General features: G+C 40.8%; 1 protein-coding gene across 1 annotated transcript in view; it reads right to left on the minus strand.

Moving 5' to 3' along the window:
• Window positions 1–894: 894 nt before the first annotated feature.
• The window catches only part of LOC126458241 (esterase E4-like), a 72463-nt gene continuing 51853 nt past the window's right edge, over window positions 895–21504 (minus strand). Inside the window, exons 8-10 of the mRNA XM_050095141.1 lie at window positions 16218–16365; window positions 11892–12024; window positions 895–1193 (exon numbers count right to left, since the gene is read on the minus strand). Coding sequence (XP_049951098.1) covers window positions 983–1193; window positions 11892–12024; window positions 16218–16365 — 492 coding nt within the window. The 3' untranslated portion in view covers window positions 895–982. The remainder of the gene's footprint in view (window positions 1194–11891; window positions 12025–16217; window positions 16366–21504) is intronic.

Raw genomic sequence — 21504 nt, forward strand, 5'->3', positions numbered from 1 at the left:
TGAGTTACACAAAAATACTTGTTCTTTCACAGGGTTATAGTAATTTTCTGTAAGTTTCATTTCATGGTGGTCTTATGTATGTTGTAATTATTGTATTCTGATATCCAGCTGCCTGTTCCATTTATTATTTTACATATGAGAATTGTTCCTGCTTGTATGAATACATGGCCTCATGTGGTAAGGACACATTTACTCATATCATGTCTTGAATTGTTAGTCAGAATACACTGATCCTGCTAACATACTAAATGCCACTGCTCATTATTAATAATTTCACTAATAGGGCATATAATAATTTACCTTCTATAATGATGAAAACAATCAATTTTCGACAATTAATGTAATTGGATGGATAAAAAATCTAATCACCAAGCCGTAGCAGAACACACATAAAAGAAGGTTATAATTAGGCAAACTTTTGGAGGGGAAGGAAGAGGGATGAAGGAAAAGAATTTAAGAGGTGTAGGAAATGGGGTAGATTTCAGAAAAATCATGCAAAACTGCATGTCAGGGGAGACTTTCCATATGGTGTACTTGGTGAGTAGATTTTTTAGCTATCCAATTATATTAATTTACCTTACATGTAATTCAATTTTATAACAGTGTATGCAGCCATTTACAGGTCATATACTCACCTTAGATGGTTCTGTAGGTCTATGGAAATGACTTTTTTTTTGTCTTCACAATAAACAATACATGTATGTTTTACAATTTGGTGATGCATATAATTACAGATGTTGGATAACTCTGTTCTGATAAATGTTTGTTATGCAGGTGATATCTGAGAAAGTGAGGTGAACTATGAAACTAGTTACACCTTACATACAATTTCCATAAACATATAAATGATTACTCTTTCTGTACATGACTTTTATGGTCCTAAATAACAACAGGTTTCAATTTTTCTCATTTTTATTTTTTAGTGAAAATGTTTTGTCTTTGAATTACAAAAAATATTTCGTAGTAATCATATTAGAGATCATTACTGTTTTCTCTGAGGGCCATGTCCTTTAATTCTGTCATGCCCACTAGTTGATAAGGGAAACAGGTTATCCCATAGTGACATACGATCTTGATAATATAGCCCATTCTTCATTGTCAACCGTGAACCTATCTCCAGATACACCTGTCTTGATGTTGTCAAGTTTTGCCACTCCACATTCACAAAATCATTTCTTTCAGATGTTGGATTGCTGAAACATATATATCACATAACACATAATTCATGAAGTTTCTTCAAAGTGAAAGTACAATCAGGTTAGTGAACAAAAGTGGACCTGATAATTAGGTTTCAGAGCCAAGGACTCCACAATTTGACAGATACCACTATGAAAATGTTTTTATTTACATGCTGTAGCCTACAAATTATAGTGATACTGCTGTGTTCACGACTAGAATTAACTGCAGACATATGTGTTTACCAAAAGGTTAATGCCTGCTATGTGAAAGTGGCGAAGGAAAGTTCTTAACTGAAGAGAGAGGTTAGATTTATTCTTTAATGATAGTTTAGCTAATAATAATAGTTCTCACAAACTGAACAGGAGCATTTTGTGCACATAACCAAACTTGTGTCACACTTCCTCTAGCACCCTAGTGAAGGGCCTAGAATAAATTCTGTGCTGAAAATTAAAGAAATTTTGTCAAGAAGAATATATTAAATACAAATCGAGAAGAAATAAATAAATTTTTGATGGAGGCATTTTCAACAAATATTGCTGTTGTCCTTAGCAATGGAGTCAAGCAATTCTGCATTTACGTCCATAAAAGATTCCCAGAAATATGAAGGATTAATTTATTAATGAATAACAATTAAATAATTTGATAATAATTACACTGTAGAAGAACTTATTAATGTCTACAGCTCAGAACATTGGCAACCAGAATTATAAATCGACTTAATGGGTGGCTAGTGGGAGGTACTATTACCTGAGATCTTATACAGCATTCCTATTTGAAGGAAAATATTACCAGTTTAAAATATTGACTTTTCAATTGAACATATTGGTAGCAGTTTTTATCCATGTTCTAGGCAATCATTTAGGTAGTACATTAATACAAGAACTAATTATGTATGTAGATGATTTGCTATTAGTCTCATTGTGCATTGCTCATCAAAGCCTTAAAAAGTTTGCAAAAAAAGAGATAACAATAAAACTACACAATGCAGGAATTGAAGCCTGGGAATAAAGGGAATCAAAGCCAATCTGGAGAGAATTCAAGAAATAAAAGATTGCCTTGAACTATAAAGTTACATTCATTTTTGAGCTTAGCTAGTTTCTACATATGTTTTATAAGAGAACATGTGAATTACACTCCTGGAAATGGAAAAAAGAACACATTGACACCGGTGTGTCAGACCAACCATACTTGCTCCGGACACTGCGAGAGGGCTGTACAAGCAATGATCACACGCACGGCACAGCGGACACACCAGGAACCGCGGTGTTGGCCGTCGAATGGCGCTAGCTGCGCAGCATTTGTGCACCGCCGCCGTCAGTGTCAGCCAGTTTGCCGTGGCATACGGAGCTCCATCGCAGTCTTTAACACTGGTAGCATGCCGCGACAGCGTGGACGTGAACCGTATGTGCAGTTGACGGACTTTGAGTGAGGGCGTATAGTGGGCATGCGGAAGGCCGGGTGGACGTACCGCCGAATTGCTCAACACGTGGGGCGTAAGGTCTCCACAGTACATCGATGTTGTCGCCAGTGGTCGGCGGAAGGTGCACGTGCCCGTTGACCTGGGACCGGACCGCAGCGACGCACGGATGCACGCCAAGACCGTAGGATCCTACGCAGTGCCGTAGGGGACCGCACCGCCACTTCCCAGCAAATTAGGGACAATGTTGCTCCTGGGGTATCGGCGAGGACCATTCGCAACCGTCTCCATGAAGCTGGGCTACGGTCCCGCACACCGTTAGGCCGTCTTCCGCTAACGCCCCAACATCGTGCAGCCCGCCTCCAGTGGTGTCGCGACAGGCGTGAATGGAGGGACGAATGGAGACGTGTCGTCTTCAGCGATGAGAGTCGCTTCTGCCTTGGTGCCAATGATGGTCGTATGCGTGTTTGGCGCCGTGCAGGTGAGCGCCACAATCAGGACTGCATACGACTGAGGCACACAGGGCCAACACCCGGCATCATGGTGTGGGGAGCGATCTCCTACACTGGCCGTACACCACTGGTGATCGTCGAGGGGACACTGAATAGTGCACGGTACATCCAAACCGTCATCGAACCCATCGTTCTACCATTCCTAGACCGGCAAGGGAACTTGCTATTCCAACAGGACAATGCACGTCCGCATGTATCCCGTGCCACCCAATGTGCTCTAGAAGGTGTAAGTCAACTACCCTGGCCAGCAAGATCTCCGGATCTGTCCCCCATTGAGCATGTTTGGGACTGGATGAAGCGTCGTCTCACGCGGTCTGCACGTCCAGCACGAACGCTGGTCCAACTGAGGCGCCAGGTGGAAATGGCATGGCAAGCCGTTCCACAGGACTAGATCCAGCATCTCTACGATCGTCTCCATGGGAGAATAGCAGCCTGCATTGCTGCGAAAGGTGGATATACACTGTACTAGTGCCGACATTGTGCATGCTCTGTTGCCTGTGTCTATGTGCCTGTGGTTCTGTCAGTGTGATCATGTGATGTATCTGACCCCAGGAATGTGTCAATAAAGTTTCCCCTTCATGGGACAATGAATTCACGGTGTTCTTATTTCAATTTCCAGGAGTGTATGTTAAACAGTTATGATACGTGATTAAAAAGTGCAGAAATTGTTTTTCTTAAAGAATCTTTATTTATCAACATAAAGTTTGTACGCTTCGGTGGAATCCCCCTCAGATATAACAGACTTGTGCCAGTGCTTTTTCCAATCTTGGAAGCACTTCTGGCACTCACAATTCGTTATAGTGTACAATCCCTTCAGTAATTCTGTTTTTATCTCATCAATGTTGGCAAAATAACATCTTTTCATGGTTCTCTTCAGCATCAGGAATACAAAAAAGTTACAGGGGGCCATGTCTCACAAATACAGTGGCCAAGGCAACATAACAATTCTGTTTTTTGACAAAAATTATGAACAAACATTGAGGTGTAAGCAGGAGCATTATGATGATGCAATTTCCAGAAGTGGCTTGGCCACAGTTTTGGTCATTTTCTTCAGACTGCTTCACACAAACAGCACATAGCTTTCAGGTAGTATTCCTTATTGACTGTACGACCATAAGGCAGGAACTCATTATCCACTATCCTACTGCAATCAAAGAAGAACCTTCACATATGATTGAACTTGTTGAATTTTTTGTCTTGGCTCTTCAGGCAGTTTTCCTTGGAACAACTGGGCCTTGGTTTCAATGTCATACCAATACACCCGAGTTTTGTCACTTGTCATAACCTTCTTTAGAAGTTCTGGATCACTGTTGACTTCATTCAGCAATTCCTGAGCAATATCTATGCAGTGTCATTTTTGGCTGAAATTCACCAATTTCGGAACAAATTTTCTGGTACATGTTTTGTTCCTCAAACATAAAAAAAATTGCTTGGCATGAGCCAAAGGATATGCTGACTTCATCAGAAACCTCTCTGATGGTGATTCAGTGATTTTACAGAACCATTTCCTTTACTTGTTCCACATTCTCCTCACTAATTGATGTGCTACGGTATCCAAGGCAGTTATCATCTTCAACATCTCCTTGATCCTCTTTGAAATCGTTATATCACTCATAAACTTACTTATACAGGGTGTGACAAATAAAATGGCCTGGATGAGTGAATAAGATTGGATATGAATGTGTGCATATAACCACACCCCAACAGGATGGAGCAACTGTCCACATAGCTAGCCAAACCTTGGAGTACATTTACACAATCTTCATGCCTGACAGAGTTGGTGGCAGAGGTCAGTCTGGTTGTGATCTAGGTGGCAAGAACTGCAGCACAACATTTCAGGTGACACTGCAGCAGTTCCAGCAGTCTAGCTTTGATCCTTCTTCAGCAAATTCCTGAGCAGGGCCCAAACGAGCCAAGCAATGAACGGTGGTCACTTTCAGCATCTGCTATAGTTAGGCTAGTACTGTATTTCCTTTCTTCTCCTGTGTTTCTTTGTACATGGAATTCTGTTCTCCGGGCCACTTTTATTTGCTCTGCCCCATAGTAGATTTGTCAAAAGTCACACCGAGCGAGGTGGCGCAATGGTTAGCACACTGGACTCGCATTCGGGAGGACGACGGTTCAATCCCGTCTCCGGCCATCCTGATTTAGGTTTTCCGTGATTTCCCTAAAATCGCTTCAGGCAAATGCCGGGATGGTTCCTTTGAAAGGGCACGGCCGATTTCCTTCCCCATCCTTCCCTCACCCGAGCTTGCGCTCCGTCTCTAATGACCTCGTTGTCGACGGGACGTTAAACACTAATCTCCTCCTCCTCCTCCTCAAAAGTCACAGTCAACATTTCAAGTACGATGTTGCACTTTATTCCATTTTTCAAGCAATATTTAATGCAAATTCTAAAAGATCCATCTTCTTCTGAAGTAAAAATTTGCCAAACACTCAAAAAAAACATATAACCATTTTGACTGTCAAGAATAAAATAAATATTCAGACAGCTGAAAATGCAAAAATGCACAGGAACATGTGTACCAGCAAGGTCTTTCTTTTCTTTTTCTTTTTTTTTTTTTTTTTTTTTTTAATTGGATTTATAATGCCCACAAAATTAAAAAATTCCCATTACTTTTTGATCACACCTGGAAAGGAAAGAGATACCTGTATAATAGTTGAATGATGGGCTAACATCTAGCTGAGATCCACACAGGGTAATTAAGAGCCACAGCAGCTCAATATACTGGTAAGAAGCAAAAAATATGCTTTGGTCTCATATATAGGGTGACACAGAAAAACGGGAACATTTCCACAATCCAATAAAACTAGAAGTGATGAAGCAAAGAAATTGCATTCATAGTAATGGAAACCTTACAACTTTGCCATTTAAAAACACTGATGGCATTTATCATTTTTTTTTTTAAATTACATCCTGCTACCATTGTGTCAAAACTGTCAATGCCTACTGTTAGGTGAAGATGTTATGAACTTTCATTTCACCTACATTGAATAACTTTCCAAACATTCAAGAAGCCTGATTTCAACAGGACTGAATGACATGACACACTGCACGACAATGAATAGCATATGTGCGAGAATTGTTTGGCAACCATGTGATCCCACAATTCGGTAACAGTCCCTGGCCACCAAGGTCACCAGATTTATCCATTTGTGATATTTTCTTGTGGGGCTACCTCAAGAAAAAAGTCTACATGACTCGGCCAAGAACCCTGCATGAGTTAAAACAAGGAATTCGGGATGCAGTTCACAGTATCCCAGCTGAGATGTTGCAGCGGTCAATGAGGAACTCAACAGCTGATTTCACAAATGTATTCATACAGGAGAATGACATCTGTAAAGGATGTACTTTTTTAAAAATGATAAATACCATCAGTGTTTTATAAATGGCAAAGTTGTAAGGTTTCAATTACTATGAATGCAATTTCTTTCCTTCATCACTTCTAGTTTTATTGGATTGTGGAAATGTTCCCATTTTTCTCTGTATATGTACGAGACCCAGTACACACCCACACACACACACACACACACACACACACACACACACACACACAGGGTAAACATTAATAAAACCGACAAACTACAGGGACAAATTCCTGACTAGAAATGATGGAGTCCTTGTGTGGTGCATGCTGTGTGATTGATGCGGTGTACTGTAAGCAACAGAATGGTCCAGTATTCATGTCTGGAACAAGTCAAGATGGTGTTTGTGTACAGCCAAGCACATGGAAATGGTCAAAATGCAGCACGGCTGTACCAAAACAAGTACCCTCACAGATACCAACCATATCACACTAAATTTCAAACCCTTTATTTGGCTTTTGTGTGATCATGGGTCTCTTCAAACAGATGGACGTGCAAGAAGATCACGGACTGTGGGTAACCCAGATTTGGAGGACCAGGTTCTACATGATACTGAGATGAACCTTCATGCTTCCTGGTAATGCGTCAATTGACATTACGGTGTCTAGTACTGCAGTACACCTTTGCAGGGTACACCGATATGATTTTAATTTACAGTGAAGGTCACTATAATGGAAGAGAAGTTCAATGCCTGTACCATGGGTACTTTTTAAATTATGTGACTACATCTGATCCCATCTCTGTAAGAGCAGAACGATGGCTGTGGGAAAATGGGAAATTCATAAGCAATAGAGCAAACTGTGGTGCACCAAGCAGGCAGCGCACTGTTGTATTGGAAGAAGTGCTTCATCAAGTTGAAAAGAACTCATCAATGAGTACATGAGCTATTGCACATGACTTGCATGTGCTTCACTCATCTGTCTGGAGTGTTCTGCATGAACAGTAACTCCACCCACATCACCCTAAGAAGGTACGCTGCATGCTCCCAGTGGATTGTGTGCCATGTGTAAATTTCTACACTTGGTGTTTGCACCACTGTGTGGATTTTCCTCAGTTGCCATGGGGACTTTTGTTCACAAAGTGCATTTGAATGGGAAATGTGTTTTGAATGCTCAAAATAGTCACATTTGGAATCCAAAAAACCCCAAAGTCATGTGTACATGAAGATTTCAGCACACCTTCAGCATTGATGTCTAGGCAGGTATCTGTGATTGTCATGTGATTGTGCAGCACATCCTTCCGCCCCGTCTAATGTGTGTCACATACTTGATATTCCTGCAACAAGTGCTGGCAGAGTTTCTGGAAGATGTACCATTGGACATTCGGCATGAATTGTGGTTCCAGAATGATGGTATGGCAACACATTTTGCAATTGTAAGGGGTCCGTAGGCCCTTACTATAAGTTTTGCGACAGCATGGGTCGACAGGACAGACAATCGATAGTGTGTGTCGGGTTGAGAGAGCGAGAGCGAGTGTTGAGATAGGAGTGTGGTACGCGCTGCGGACCGAGTCGGATAGAGGTCTGTTGCTGGAATGCAAGACCGTACCGACAAAGGGAGTGGCCATCGCCGTGGTTTAACCCTTTTGTGTTAGAAATATACGGGAAAGTGAAAAAGTATAGTTACTAGTGTGAATCAGTGATATTTTTTGTGCCGATATTTGTAATTACGCATCTACCGCGCCGGCATCATTTGGATTGCAGTGTTGGATTGCAGTGTTGGATTATAGTGTTGGATTACAATGGTTGAAATTGCGTGTGACGATAATGAATAACGAAAGGGCCTGTGCTGAGATTAGCCGTTATTAATTCTGTACGACGAAGGCAGTGGCTGTCTCCTTACTTTGTGTTTTTGTGATGAATATAGGTTGTTGATTAATGAAGCTGTGTTGTCGTTCTTCTTGCCACCAGACATTTTATTATTACAGCATTCGAGAAGGACAAAATGGAATGTAACAACTCCGTAGCAGTCCAATCCGATTGCCAGCCCCATTAGGTACACGGTCACATTAATTAATGTCTGTTTTGGGCTGCTATCAGATCTCGATCGAGCGGGATAAGTAAGTAGAATAAACCGGAGTGTTACACAATTCATGTCCGAAACCATCTGAACATAGGCTACAGGGACAGATAAATTGGTCAAATGGGGGGGAGGGGGGGCAGGAGCTTAGCTTAACTTAGTGTAAGTATTATTACTAGTTTATTACCTTGTCTCACTTACAGGGTGTGAAAACTAAATGAGATGTATAGGTCACAAGCCAGGGTTTTTCTTTCATAGTCTAGTCTGTTACCTGAACGGAAGTTGCTATTTGTGTTACTACTCTGTCACAGGCTTTCAGTAGTAGGGTGATAGAACAATTTTCAGGACCTATGAAGGTGAAGCTGGTGGTGCCCTTTCTGTAGGATTGGCAGAGATCTTCATCCTATGAGCTTCCCCCAGGAAGGAATCCTTGGGGTGGGGGTGGAGATGAGTAATCTGTCTTTGAAGTCTGTCATCTTTGTTTCTTTGGTTGCACCATTCTAGTCTTACTACTTTTCCTTTCTTTCTTCTCCACCAGGAGTATCAGGTCTATTGTCCCTCTTTCCACATTCAATGGTTTCCATTGTGGAAATCCTTCCGTTACCCAAATATTAAAACTTGTTTTCAGAGGAACACCAGAAATGTAGCAACACATAGGCAGTTTCTGAACATAGATAATCACATAAAGTTCATGACCAGAAACAATACTTACTGAATGTTCTTTCAGAACAGATAATCATGGAATGTTTAGTCTCAGTTAACTGGAAAGTTAGATTCTTCATGGAAATGATGTAGACCAACTGCACACCAATGTTGATAAAAAACGAGATAACCATGGGTCTTGTGATCATGGTTATAACGCTTAATCACAATTAAGTTGTCTCTGCACTGCACCGATGTTAAACATTGGTTAGCAATAGACATTCAGCTAACCGGAAATTTTACCACAGCTAACTCCGTGTGTTACAAAGGAAAGCACCCATTATAGGTGCAGAGATAAAGATAATCACTGTCTGATGTACTTATGCATGCTGTTCAATTTTTTATAGTAATTTGGGCATTGTTACTGCACTATGGAGAGCAAGAAACGGATGACAAATTTCTCAAAATTTGAAATCAATATACTTTGAGAGCTGGTTGGCTGAAATGCAAAAATTTTATAATGCAAACAAATGGATGGGTCTGTACTTTGTTTTGTGATAGAAGTATACTACTTTGAGCAAAGTGTATTTTATACAAATAAAGTGTTAATCGCTTATAAAGTGCATACGTATTTGAAGTCAAATCAACCATTTGCACAACTTCTATATAATTTTATTTCACTTAGTGTACTGAATTGTGGTATATAGTGGCATAATGAGGTAACAGAGAGATTTTTAAATACAGACTGACAAGATTTTCACAACTGCATACAGCTAGGCCTCTGAGCAACAATATCTCATATTATTAAATTGTGGTCATGGGTAGTTTGATAGTCAAATGACAAATATTGAATTTCTGTTGCAGAAAATATCCATATTATATCACCCAGGAGACTGAATTCGTATGTGAGAACAATCCACTGTACCAATGACTTCTGGAAATCATCCAGTACACTGAAACCCTCTACCAAATAATGTAATTCTGCTCAAGAAGGAAGCTGTATATATTGTGGAGAAATTGCTGCTCTGGTCCCCAATACATCACTGTTCAATTTTGCACCATCATACTAAGTACATTAGCACTGTCACCAGTAACTGTATCAAATGCACCAGTTGCCTATTCCATTAATGTCATTAGACATATGTTCATGGGTGAGACAAGATTAAATCAATATGTATGAAATTCTAACCTCTCATTGATTTGACTTAATAACCACTACACTGTTTCTTTTGAATGACTTTAATCTCTCTTCAAATTTCCTGTCACTGCAATCTTTGAAAGGATTTCTCCTTTCTGCAAGTGTACCAATACAGTTGCAGCAACAGTTTACAGGAAGAAGATATAACATTTCTTCATCTTTTATGCTATCTCATCATCATCATCATTTAAGACTGATTATGCCTTTCAGCGTTCAGTTTAAAGAGATCTTAGGAGTCCCTGGTTTGTCAGTTAGAGGTGGGACTCTGTCACCTCCAAAGGTCCGAGGCATTTTGCTCTAGTTGTTGCCAGCATCATATTTAAAGTACCAGTGAAGCAGGTTGCTAGCCTTACTTGGCCCGAGTCCTATTGAGTTTTACCCCTAATGGTTGAGGGACTAACCGGTGGATTTGGTAATCTTTGCCATATGAGCACAAAGGTGACCATGACTCAGAATATGTCCGAGATGCCCAGCCTTGTTCCAAAGTAACTGGCTATGCTATCTAAAAAATCAAAAAATGTCACCATCTTAATATGGCACATGTTTACTTTATTTTAACCATGATTGTAACTAGACAAATATGTCTCTGACCTTGGTCAACAATAACCACAATCAACTCCCTCATATAACTTTAAGTGAAGTTGGTGCAGTAAAATGTTTGGTTGATCAGGATTAAATGCTGACTTAACTGCAATTAACTTTTAATCAACATTGGTGCAGTCAGCCCTATGCATGAATGTCATCCAGTTCATGTAATTCAAAAGGTTGTAAAAGTAGAAAGAACTTGTTCCTCAGTATTTCAGTTTGTTATAATAATAATTTGATGGGGATATGCAGTGCAACATATCTCTTGAAGTGTTATGCAACATCCACTTAACTGATGAATGATGGTCACAACAGTCGAAAGGGATGCTGCGCATCTGCAAGGTGGTATAATGATAGTAGCTTCCTACACTTCACAGTACCTGCTGGCTTGGCAGTATTCCATGCTGCGCAACCCCAGATTGGAGTAGCAGGGTGTGCCATCGAGAAAACGACATGCCGTGACAATGACACTTACATCATGGAAGACAAATGAAGTTCAGTTAAACATCAGATTAGAATTGAACTGGCATTATGTCGTACAGAATGAATTTAATGTCATAGTGACTGTATGAACAAGAATATTATATGAATTGTTGCCTTATCATACCAGAAGAAGCAAAATAATTGTGTTTTAAAAGAAGTGCTTTCTATTATTTAGTAAAAGTTAAAGATGTAAAAAAGTTTCCAGGTTCCAGCAAGAAGCTACAATGGTAAAGAAGTCCACACAAATATAAATTGGTTTGGGCATTATTTCAAGATGCAGCAGTTCAGAACTTCTGGACAGGAGAAGCACTTCACACACATTTCAGGCTGCAGTGACCTATTGATTATTTATGTGTAGCTAATGCACCTTCCTCAGCAAATGTAAATTGGAATCATGTTTGAAGCTTCAGAAACTTGAAAAGGAAATGACAGAAAATGATATGTAAGTTTTAATAATAGTTACAATAATAATATCAGCAGCTTGTGCTTACCCAGTCTTAACAAAATTAGACCACATTTTAGTCATTTTTTTAACAGTTGTATATTCTGGATCAGTACTGGTGAATGGTGGAAACAACACTGATATGTAAAACAAGTAGATCAGGTCATCATGATGCACAACACCTATTAAACAAATGAACACAATTTTGTTATTTAAAGGAAATAAAGAAAAATTGTTGACAAATCATAAAGAATGGAAAATCCATGCAGAAATTGTAATAGATTTTGGTGTAATAATCAAAGGAAAAAAACGCATTTCACAGCAATTAAAGAATAGTACTGGGCATCCAGTAAGTTCCCCCTGACCTGATGCTCTGGATGACTTTTCTGTAGCGCTTCCCATTTTCTAAACCTCACCAATCCTTTTCCAAACACTCTTCCTTTCCTTTCAACACTTCTACCAAAATAAGGAGCCACTGACTCCAAAAGCTCGTACATTTCCACACCTTTTGTGTGTTTTCTTCTGCCAAAGCTTGGTGAGTAGATTTTTTTTTTTTTTATCTATCCATATTATATTTTCAAACACGGATTATTTTTGTTGATTCTTTATTCAGTATGGTTCACAATTCGCATTACAAGTTGTCATGGGTTGTAGAGAGGGCTTAGTAGACAATGTTTTGATAAGGAACCCATATCCAGAAATGTATCATTTGGATGTAAAATAAATTTGCAGATTGGACGATGTAAAATAAATTTGCAGATCGGACCACTTTCAAATCTCCTGTGTCATGGAATGCCCACAACAGAATCAATGAGCTCTGACCTGTGTGCTCTATAGGAGCTGCCCCAAGTGGCGACCCTGCATTCCACTGTACAAGGTGTATCTGTGACATGTGCCTTCATACACACGGTCCACAAACACTGGTGCATGTCTGTGGAGAATCATAGTGAACTCTCCTCTTGCAGCTCTTGTTGTATTGGATGAAACTGGTATCTGGTGGACTCAGATTATCTGGAAACCATTTTCCTTGTACACATCTACCATTGTGTATTGTATCATGAAGTGGGAGATTGGAAAGTGATCCAATATTCAAACTTATTTTATATTTAAATGGTACATTCACAGACTTGGGGTCTTATCAAGCAGTTTGGCTTTAGATGGAATATGGGCACCAGAGATGCAATAAGGCTCCTATGAATCTTGGGAGAAAGGTATATTAAAAAAGGAAGAGACCTCTATATGTGCTTCATCGATCTAGAAAAGGAATTTGGCAATGTGGCTTGGCACAAGCTGGCGACTATAATGAGGGAAAAGAGAGTGAACTGTAAAACCAGAAGACTTGCAAACTCATTACATCTGAATCAAAAAGCCTCATCTGAAGTGAGAGGAGGAAGTACAAACTGGATTGGACTAGGAAAAGGAGTAAGACAAGGATGCTGTCTATCACCTACACTTTTCAACCCCTACTTGGAAGAGATGATTGACCAATGCTCATCAGATGACAAAGGAGTAGAAATTGGAGGAAGAAGAGTAGGGTGTTTGAGGTTTGCTGATGACATGGTCCTTCTAGCCACAGGGGAGAAAGAATTACAGGATTTAGTGGACACCATTGAAGCTAAAGGAAAAAATTATGGAATGAAAATTAACACAAAGAAAACAAAAGTATTGGCACTAGGAGGAAATAAAGAAATAAAAATTATGCTGATTGGAGAAAAATTAGAACAGGTGCAAAATTTTAAGTATCTCGGAAGCAAGATGGACACTGACTGGAAGTGCAGCACAGAAATTAAAACAAGGATATCAATGGCAAAAGAGTCATTTTATAAGAAAAGGAGAATTTTCTGTAGCAGTCTGGACAGAGAACTGAGGAAAAGACTCATAAAATGTTTTCTATGCAGTGTTCCTCTGTATGGTGCTAAAACATGGACTTGGAGGAAGAAAGACAAAGAAAGGCTGGAGGCTTTTGAGATGCGAACGTGGCGGAGGACGGAAAGAATAAGTTGGATGGACAGAGTAATAAATGAAGAGGTACTGAGAAGAGTGGGAGAGAAAAGACAGTTACTAGATGTGATAAAAAGAAGAAAAAGAGACTGGATTGGGCATATATTAAGAAATAATGATGGACTGATAAAAGCAGTTTTAGGAGGTTTTGTAGAAGGGAAAAAGGAGTGAGGAAGGAAGAAATTTCACGTACTGGATGACATGATGGGTGGTACAATATACAGCAACCTTAAGAAGGAAGCAACAGATTGCAGAAAATGGAGAGGCAAAGGACCTGCTAATATAGCAGAAAACTGATGGTGATGAGGAGTAGGATGGACCATAATTTTTCAGCAATTTTTTAAAAAAGTAATATTTTTACACTACCCGAGGAACTTCCCACCCCTCCTAAAGTGGTGTTTCAATGCCTACCCAACCTCCACAACATCCTAGTCCATCCCTATGCCACTCCCAATCCCAACCCCTTGCCACAAGGATGATATCCCTGTGGAAGACACAGTTGCAAAACCTGCCCAATCGACCCATGCAGCACTTCCTATCCAGTCCTGACACAGGGGCTGGGCCTCTTCTGAAAGCTGCCATGTCATTTACCAGCTCTGCTGCAATCATTGCACAGCTTTTTATATTTTTATATTGGTATGACTACCAACCAGCTGTCCACCAGAATGAACGGCCACTGCCGAAGTGTGGCCAAGAGCGAAGTAGACCACCCTGTGGCACGACGTGCAGCTGAACATAACACACCTGATTTCAATGGCTGCTTCACTACCCAAGCCATCTGGATCCTTCCCTCCACCACCAGCTTTTCTGAACTGTGCAGATGGGAGTATCCTACACATTCTCCACTCTTGTAATTATCCCAGCCTCAATCTACGGAAACATACTGTCCCCACACCCTCCCCCCAACAGTTTCCACCCCCTCTGTTCTATCATCTCCTCCCTATTCTCATCTCCCACCTTGTTTATTTTCTGCCCTTTGCCAATGCTTCCACCCATTTTCCCCCATTTCTCTCCTTTTTTCCGCACCTGCCTACCTGACAACCTCCTGATGCTGCGCTTGTTGCATTCTAGTTCCTGCACACTCCACTAGACAGTGTTCATCTCTCTCCCCAGCCATACTCTATCATCCTTTTCCCTTCCTCACCCCCTTCCAGAGTGTTGCTCACATCCCATGTGATAGTTGAATTCTGACCCAAGATGCTGGAGTTGGCAGTCATGTGTGCGTGAGGTGTGCTTGCTTGTGTGTGTGAGAGTGGTGTGTGCATGAGTGTCTCTTTTACTGTTGAAGGTTGTGGCCAAAACAATATGTGAGTGTCTTTCAGTTGTGCCTATCTGCAACTTGATGTGTCTTCTTTACAGTAAGCAGGAATCTGTATTTTCCTACATTGTTAATTATTTATTTATGTATTTTATTCCCCCCACAAACATCTGACCTCATTGTCTCTGTAGTTTATTTTCTGTCCTTTTATATCTATCTTTACTTCTCACTCGTTTATTCCCACCTATGATATGAGCTGCAACAATGTTTTGTAATGTGCTGTCTTGGACCTCTTATTCTCTCTTCAGCATTTTCCTCATTATTTCTTTCTTTCCTCCTCAGATCCTTTTCACTTTGGATTCTAAATTATATACACCCATAAACTTTCCTCTTTGCTACCATGAAGGAAGGAACCAGAATTCTCAAAGCTGGGAATATTATCTGCTTTCATTTATGTGTGTGAGTCTAGCACTGGCACTGAGAGATGAACCTTCAAAAGGTAAGTCCTGGATAGTGCACTGTCTCTTGATGAACCTAATACATTTCTGAATGGAATTTTCCAATTCATACAGTTAAAATACAGTTTACATGAGATCCAAGTTCCCAATTGTGTTATAGCAAACAATGGAAACTCCAGGTTGGAATATCAATAATATAAGGACAGAAATAGACTGCTACTCACCAGAAAGATGATGCACTGAGTTACAAACAGGCACAATGATAAGACTGTAACACTTTAGCTTTCAGCCAAAGCCTTCTTCAGAAAAGGGAACATACACACATTCATTCCCACAAGCGAACACACTTCACACACGTACAACTGACATCTCTGGAATGCATTCTGATCTGAGCTGCTGGAGATAGCAGTCATGTGTGTATGAGGCGTGCTCTTATGTAAATGAATGTATGCATGTGTTTCATTTTTTGAAGAAGGCTTTGGCTGAAAGCTAAACATGTAACAGTCATTTCATTGTTCGTGTCTGCGTGTCAACATGGCATCTTTACAATGAGTATCAATGTATCACTTTTCTTATATTGCAAATTATGTAATACACATTTTAGGAATGTTTTATACAGCAGTGATAATACTTATCTATCTGGAGCCAAAATGATTACCATAAGGTGTTAGCATTCCAGGAATGTACACCCAGCTATACCTTCCTTGGTAAGTAAACTGGTAATAGTACACTGGTGATGTGTTACTTCTGGATATTATCTTCGCAATACGGTCAACTGGAAATATTTCTATAGCATCAGCATACAACTGAAACACAGAAGTAAAAGGAATATCAGATCTTCAGTGCTCATTCCTGTAACAAAAAACGCATGTGCGCCCCCCCCCCCCCCCTCTCTCTCTCTCTCTCTCTCTGCAGAAACTGGTATCAGTAGTAAAATTGTTACCATACTACAAAAAACACTAATTTAAGTCTTACTCCTTTGTATATAAATTGATGGATGACTCAGAAGCAACAGTTAAGTTCACAAGTTTAGTAGGCATTATCTGACAGATTTTACTATGTATATACCACAGTATTCAGTCTAGCATAGTTTCATATAAATTCACAATATGAACAAAACAATTACTCTATATCAAGTTGAACTCTCAGAGGATATCGACTGCACACAGAGTAGGTCTGCGTGGCAGGCCACAGGCTCACTGACTGATAAGAGATTGTAACAGAAATGCTGAATAGTCTTAATGGGTGGATAATTGGAGAAAGACACCACAGGTTTTGTGGCAACCTACTGACAAAACTTCAAGAACAATTCTTCAGGGCTGGAATCATGAATGTTCTCCAGCCCCCTATGTATATCTGCTGTAAAGATCATGCAAAATTAGGTAAATAGCAATTAGCACAGAAGTGCACATTATTCCCATGGTCCATCTGTGAAGGGGATCTGAACAAAGCTTAACATAGGGTACAATAAAAGCTACCCTCTTACCATGTGCTTCACAGTGATCTTCAGAGCACAGATGTAGATTTACACCTCACATTTTCCTGGAAATTAAAAACCGTGAACTTCTGTGTCAGTAGTTGGCCTCATGAACTACAAGACCAAAGAAGCACTCACATCAGTGAATGAGTTACCAACCATTGTCCTATTTCCCCTGACAACAGATATGGGATACTGTCAGTGCTGACAAGGAGCCTGAGCTGGTACAAGTTGCATCTCATGTTGGGATTTGAATCAACATTCTTGCAAGATCCAAAAAGAGAAAGAAGGAAAAGTCTAATAAGTTTTTGGGAACTCCAAAGTTAGGTGTGCCATGAAACCCTGTAGGGTCTGATAACCTCACCATGGAGCACCAATGCACACCGAAAACAACATCAACAGAAACCCTGTAAGCAAACGGCAGTTAGATTGGAAACCAAATCCAATGTGTGTTTCGTGAGTTTGCATGTCATCTCATCTGACATATGCAGGAATTTCTGTGAGTAGTTGCTGACCACCCAAGCTGCTGTTAGTTTCTGGTTGTGCCTCATGTTAGCACTACACTAACATCTACATGACTAATCTGCGATTCACACTTAGTGCCTGGCACAGGGTTCTTTGGATCACCCTCAGGCTGTTTCTCTGCCATTCCATTCTCTCATAGTGTGTGAGGAAATGAACATTTAAATCTTTCAGTACACGCTTTGATTTCATTATTTTTTATTATGATTATCATTACTCCCTCTATAGGCAAGAATAAAATATTTCCACATTCAGAGAAGAAAGTTGGTGACTGAAATTTTCAGATAAGATCTTGTCACAATGAGAACACCTTTCTCTTGATGATTGGCATCCCAACCCACTTACATAGCCATGACACTCCCTCCTCTATTTCATGATAATACAAAATGGGCTGTCCATCTTTGGGCTTTTTTGGTGTCCTCTGTCAATTCTATATGGTAAGGATCCCATCTCACACAGCAATATTCTAGCCAAGTATGGCCAGCAAATATTAAACAGCTAGATAGACACTACCCTGCAAGATGTTGCACAAGCAACATCTTGAATGCCGTCTATTTCTATCTGAGCCAGCTCAACACATCTTGAGGGTGATGTCATGCATCCTTGACAGCCGACACTCCACCATAACATGACCACCTCATCTGTACCATGGTGCAACAAAGCACCTAGCATCATGCTATCCCTTGGCTCTTGGTCTGTGGGCTCTGTAGTCAATTCAGACATGCTGCTCATGAATGTTGTGCTCTCTGTGAGTTCCCAAATGACATCAGTGGACGGAAATAGGCATTTCAGCCCAACCCAAAGAATAAAGCTGCCTACCCCATCCACATATAATGCAAACTCAAGTTGCTACCACAATGACCATGCAAAGATACCCACACATCAGAAATACAGGTCTCTAGTGTTGCATTAGAGAGCCAGAGGTAGCACTCAAATTGGTCCATGAAGAAGTTCATGTCTATGCTCTGAATGGCTAGCTGCAGCACACGGGGTGAAGCCTACAACTATACCCCTCTACCAAGTCACATTCCACATACAACGAGGTGACAACAGTCACCTCACTGCAGCCCTCACTGACTTCGCCCCGTGACAACAATCACAACAAGGTCAATGCAACCCAGCATGCAGCATTTGTAAACAACCCAACATCAAACTTGACTGTGCATAGGTGCAGTATGAGACAGAACTATGAACTGAACAACAACTACCAATGATCCTCCCATTAGTCACAAACCCTGCCGTTTGTGCCCTGACGATCTGCAGACTGCTTGTAATGAGATACAGGAATTTGTGCAAGAGGGCATCATCTGGCACTAAGAAAGCCTGTGAGCTTCCCACATTAAGCTCATAACTAAGAAATATGGTTCAGTCAGTCTTAGTGGAGACTATAGAGTACTCAACTACAGTACTGTACATGATAGCTACCCTATACCTAACATCCAAGACTTAATGCATGTGTTCTTCGGAATACCAATATTCAGTGTTATCAATTGTAAGAGGGTGTATTTACAAATCCCAATGCATTCCAGTGACATTATGAAAATGGCAGTCACCACATTGTTTGAATTGTACAAATTTCCCTTTATGCCGTATGACCTCAAGAATGCCGCACAAGTGTGGCAATGTTTTATTGATAAACTACTCTTTCAATATGTGTTCTGCTACACTATCTCAATGATGTATTCACCTTCTCCGACACTCTTGAAGAACATTTGCATCACCTAGAATAAGTTCTAGCTGCACTCTGACAAGATGGGGTTGCCATTAATGAAGCAAATTTGCAATTCTGACAAATGCAGGTTATTTTCTCAGGCCATACACTCAGTGCATCAAGGCATCAAACTGAAACCAGAATGCATGGACACAGCGAAAACCTATCACTTTCAGAAACTTTTCCTGGCCCATGTCAACTCCTTGGACTCATTAACTTCTATCAGTAAAACTTTCCTCATGCAGCTACATTGCAGTCTCCTCTCACTAATGCCTTAGCTGGCAAAGATAATTGCACAAAAAGAAAATTGCATGTTCTGCAGAGATAACAGAAGCATTCCAATGGGCAAAGAACTGTTTAGCACAACCCGTTACTTTGACACACTCTAACCCCAAGTACAATTCACCCTCATGTCTGATGCAAGCGACACTGCAGTGGGGGTCAGAGACGGGGTGGTCAAATCACTCCCATTCTTTTTGAGGAAACACAGTCAAAGAGGTCAGCTTCTGATCAAGAGCTCTTCACAGTATGCATTGCAGTGAAGTTGGAAAATGGTACTGAAATGCAGGAGGATCTGCAACGAATTGATGCATGGTGCAGGGAATGGCAATTGAATCTCAATGCAGACAAATGTAATGTGCTGCAAATACATAGAAAGAAAGATCATTTATCATTTAGCTACAATATAGCATGTCAGCAACTGGAAGCAGTTAATTCCATAAATTATCTGGGAGTAGGCATTAGGAGTAATTTAAAATGGGATGACTGTATAAAGTTGATCGTCGGTAAAGAAGATGCCAGACTCAGATTCATTGGAAGAATTCTAAGGAAATGCAGTCCGAAAACAAAGGAAGTAGGTTACAGTACACTTGTTCACCCACTGCTTGAATACTGCTCACCAGTGTGGGGCCCATACCAGATAGGGTTGATAGAAGAGTTAGAGAAGATCCAAAGGAGGGCAGCACGCTTGGTTACAGGATCATTTAGTAATCGCAAAAACGTTACAGAGATGATACATAAACTTCAGTGGAAGATTCTGCAAGAGAGACGCTCAGGAGCTCGGTACGGGCTTTTATTGAAGTTTCGAGAACATACCTTCACCGAGGAGTCAAGCAGTATATTGCTCCCTCCTATGTATATCTCGCGAAGAGACCGTGAGGATAAAATCAGAGAGATTAGAGCCCACAGAGAGGCATACCGACAATCTTTCTTTCCATGAACAGTATGAGACTGGAATAGAAGGGAGAACCGATAGAGGTACTCAAAGTGCCCTCCGCCACACACCATCAGGTGGCTTGCGGAGTACGGATGTAGATGTACTTCAGCAAGGATATTGAACGCCGCCAATTGACCAGGCACACAGACCACAAACCTCTGGTAGATACTATCAGGAACGTGTCTCATGATGCCAATCCACAATGATTCAGTCGTTTGACCTTATAGCACAGTATGTCATTGACATATGTCATATCCATGGTGCAGACAATATCCCTGCAGACTACCTTTCAAGATTCTCTCTAATATGACAAAGGGCACATGGCAGCTGAACAAATGAACAACCTGAGCACTTAAGACCTCTTCAATGGCCATGACACAAACCTTTGCATCAAATATCAGTCTCTCCCCATGTCTCACAAACTCTGCTCTGTAACATTTCACAGAACAGGCCACAATGTGCCATTAAATATTTGAGCAGTTACATAACCTGTCTCTCCCCGGCATCAGTGTGATGGTCTGACTGATTTGTGTAGGCCAACATCAAATGAGACTATTATCAGGCATAAAGCTGTCTTACATGCCAGTGTGGTGAAACCGGCCCTTATGCATAGCCTCACTTTGTGTGCTTTCCCTTCCTGAAGATCCAGTTCCAGCCTATCCACCCCAACTTTGCTGAACCTCTGACTGAGTCAGAAGGACTTCATACCTCCTATCCATGATTGGCAGGACATCACAATGGGTAGACGCCATACCCACATACAACATCACAGCCAAAACATCCACACAGGCATTCTCCTGAGATGTGGATTGCCTGCTTCAGCACCCCCAAATTGATTACCACCATTCAGGGCTACAAATTTGAATTGGTCTTCTGCATTGCCTTGTGTCACCTCTGTGGGATTACCCACACATGGACTACCACATTTTTCACCTGCAGACTAATGGCCTCAATGAGAGGTGGTAGAAAACCCTGAAGGTGGCCCTGAGATGCCCTTGTGGTTCATGGACTGAGATGCC

Source organism: Schistocerca serialis, chromosome 2 (assembly GCF_023864345.2).
Source record: "Schistocerca serialis cubense isolate TAMUIC-IGC-003099 chromosome 2, iqSchSeri2.2, whole genome shotgun sequence".
NCBI lineage: Eukaryota > Metazoa > Arthropoda > Insecta > Orthoptera > Acrididae > Schistocerca > Schistocerca serialis.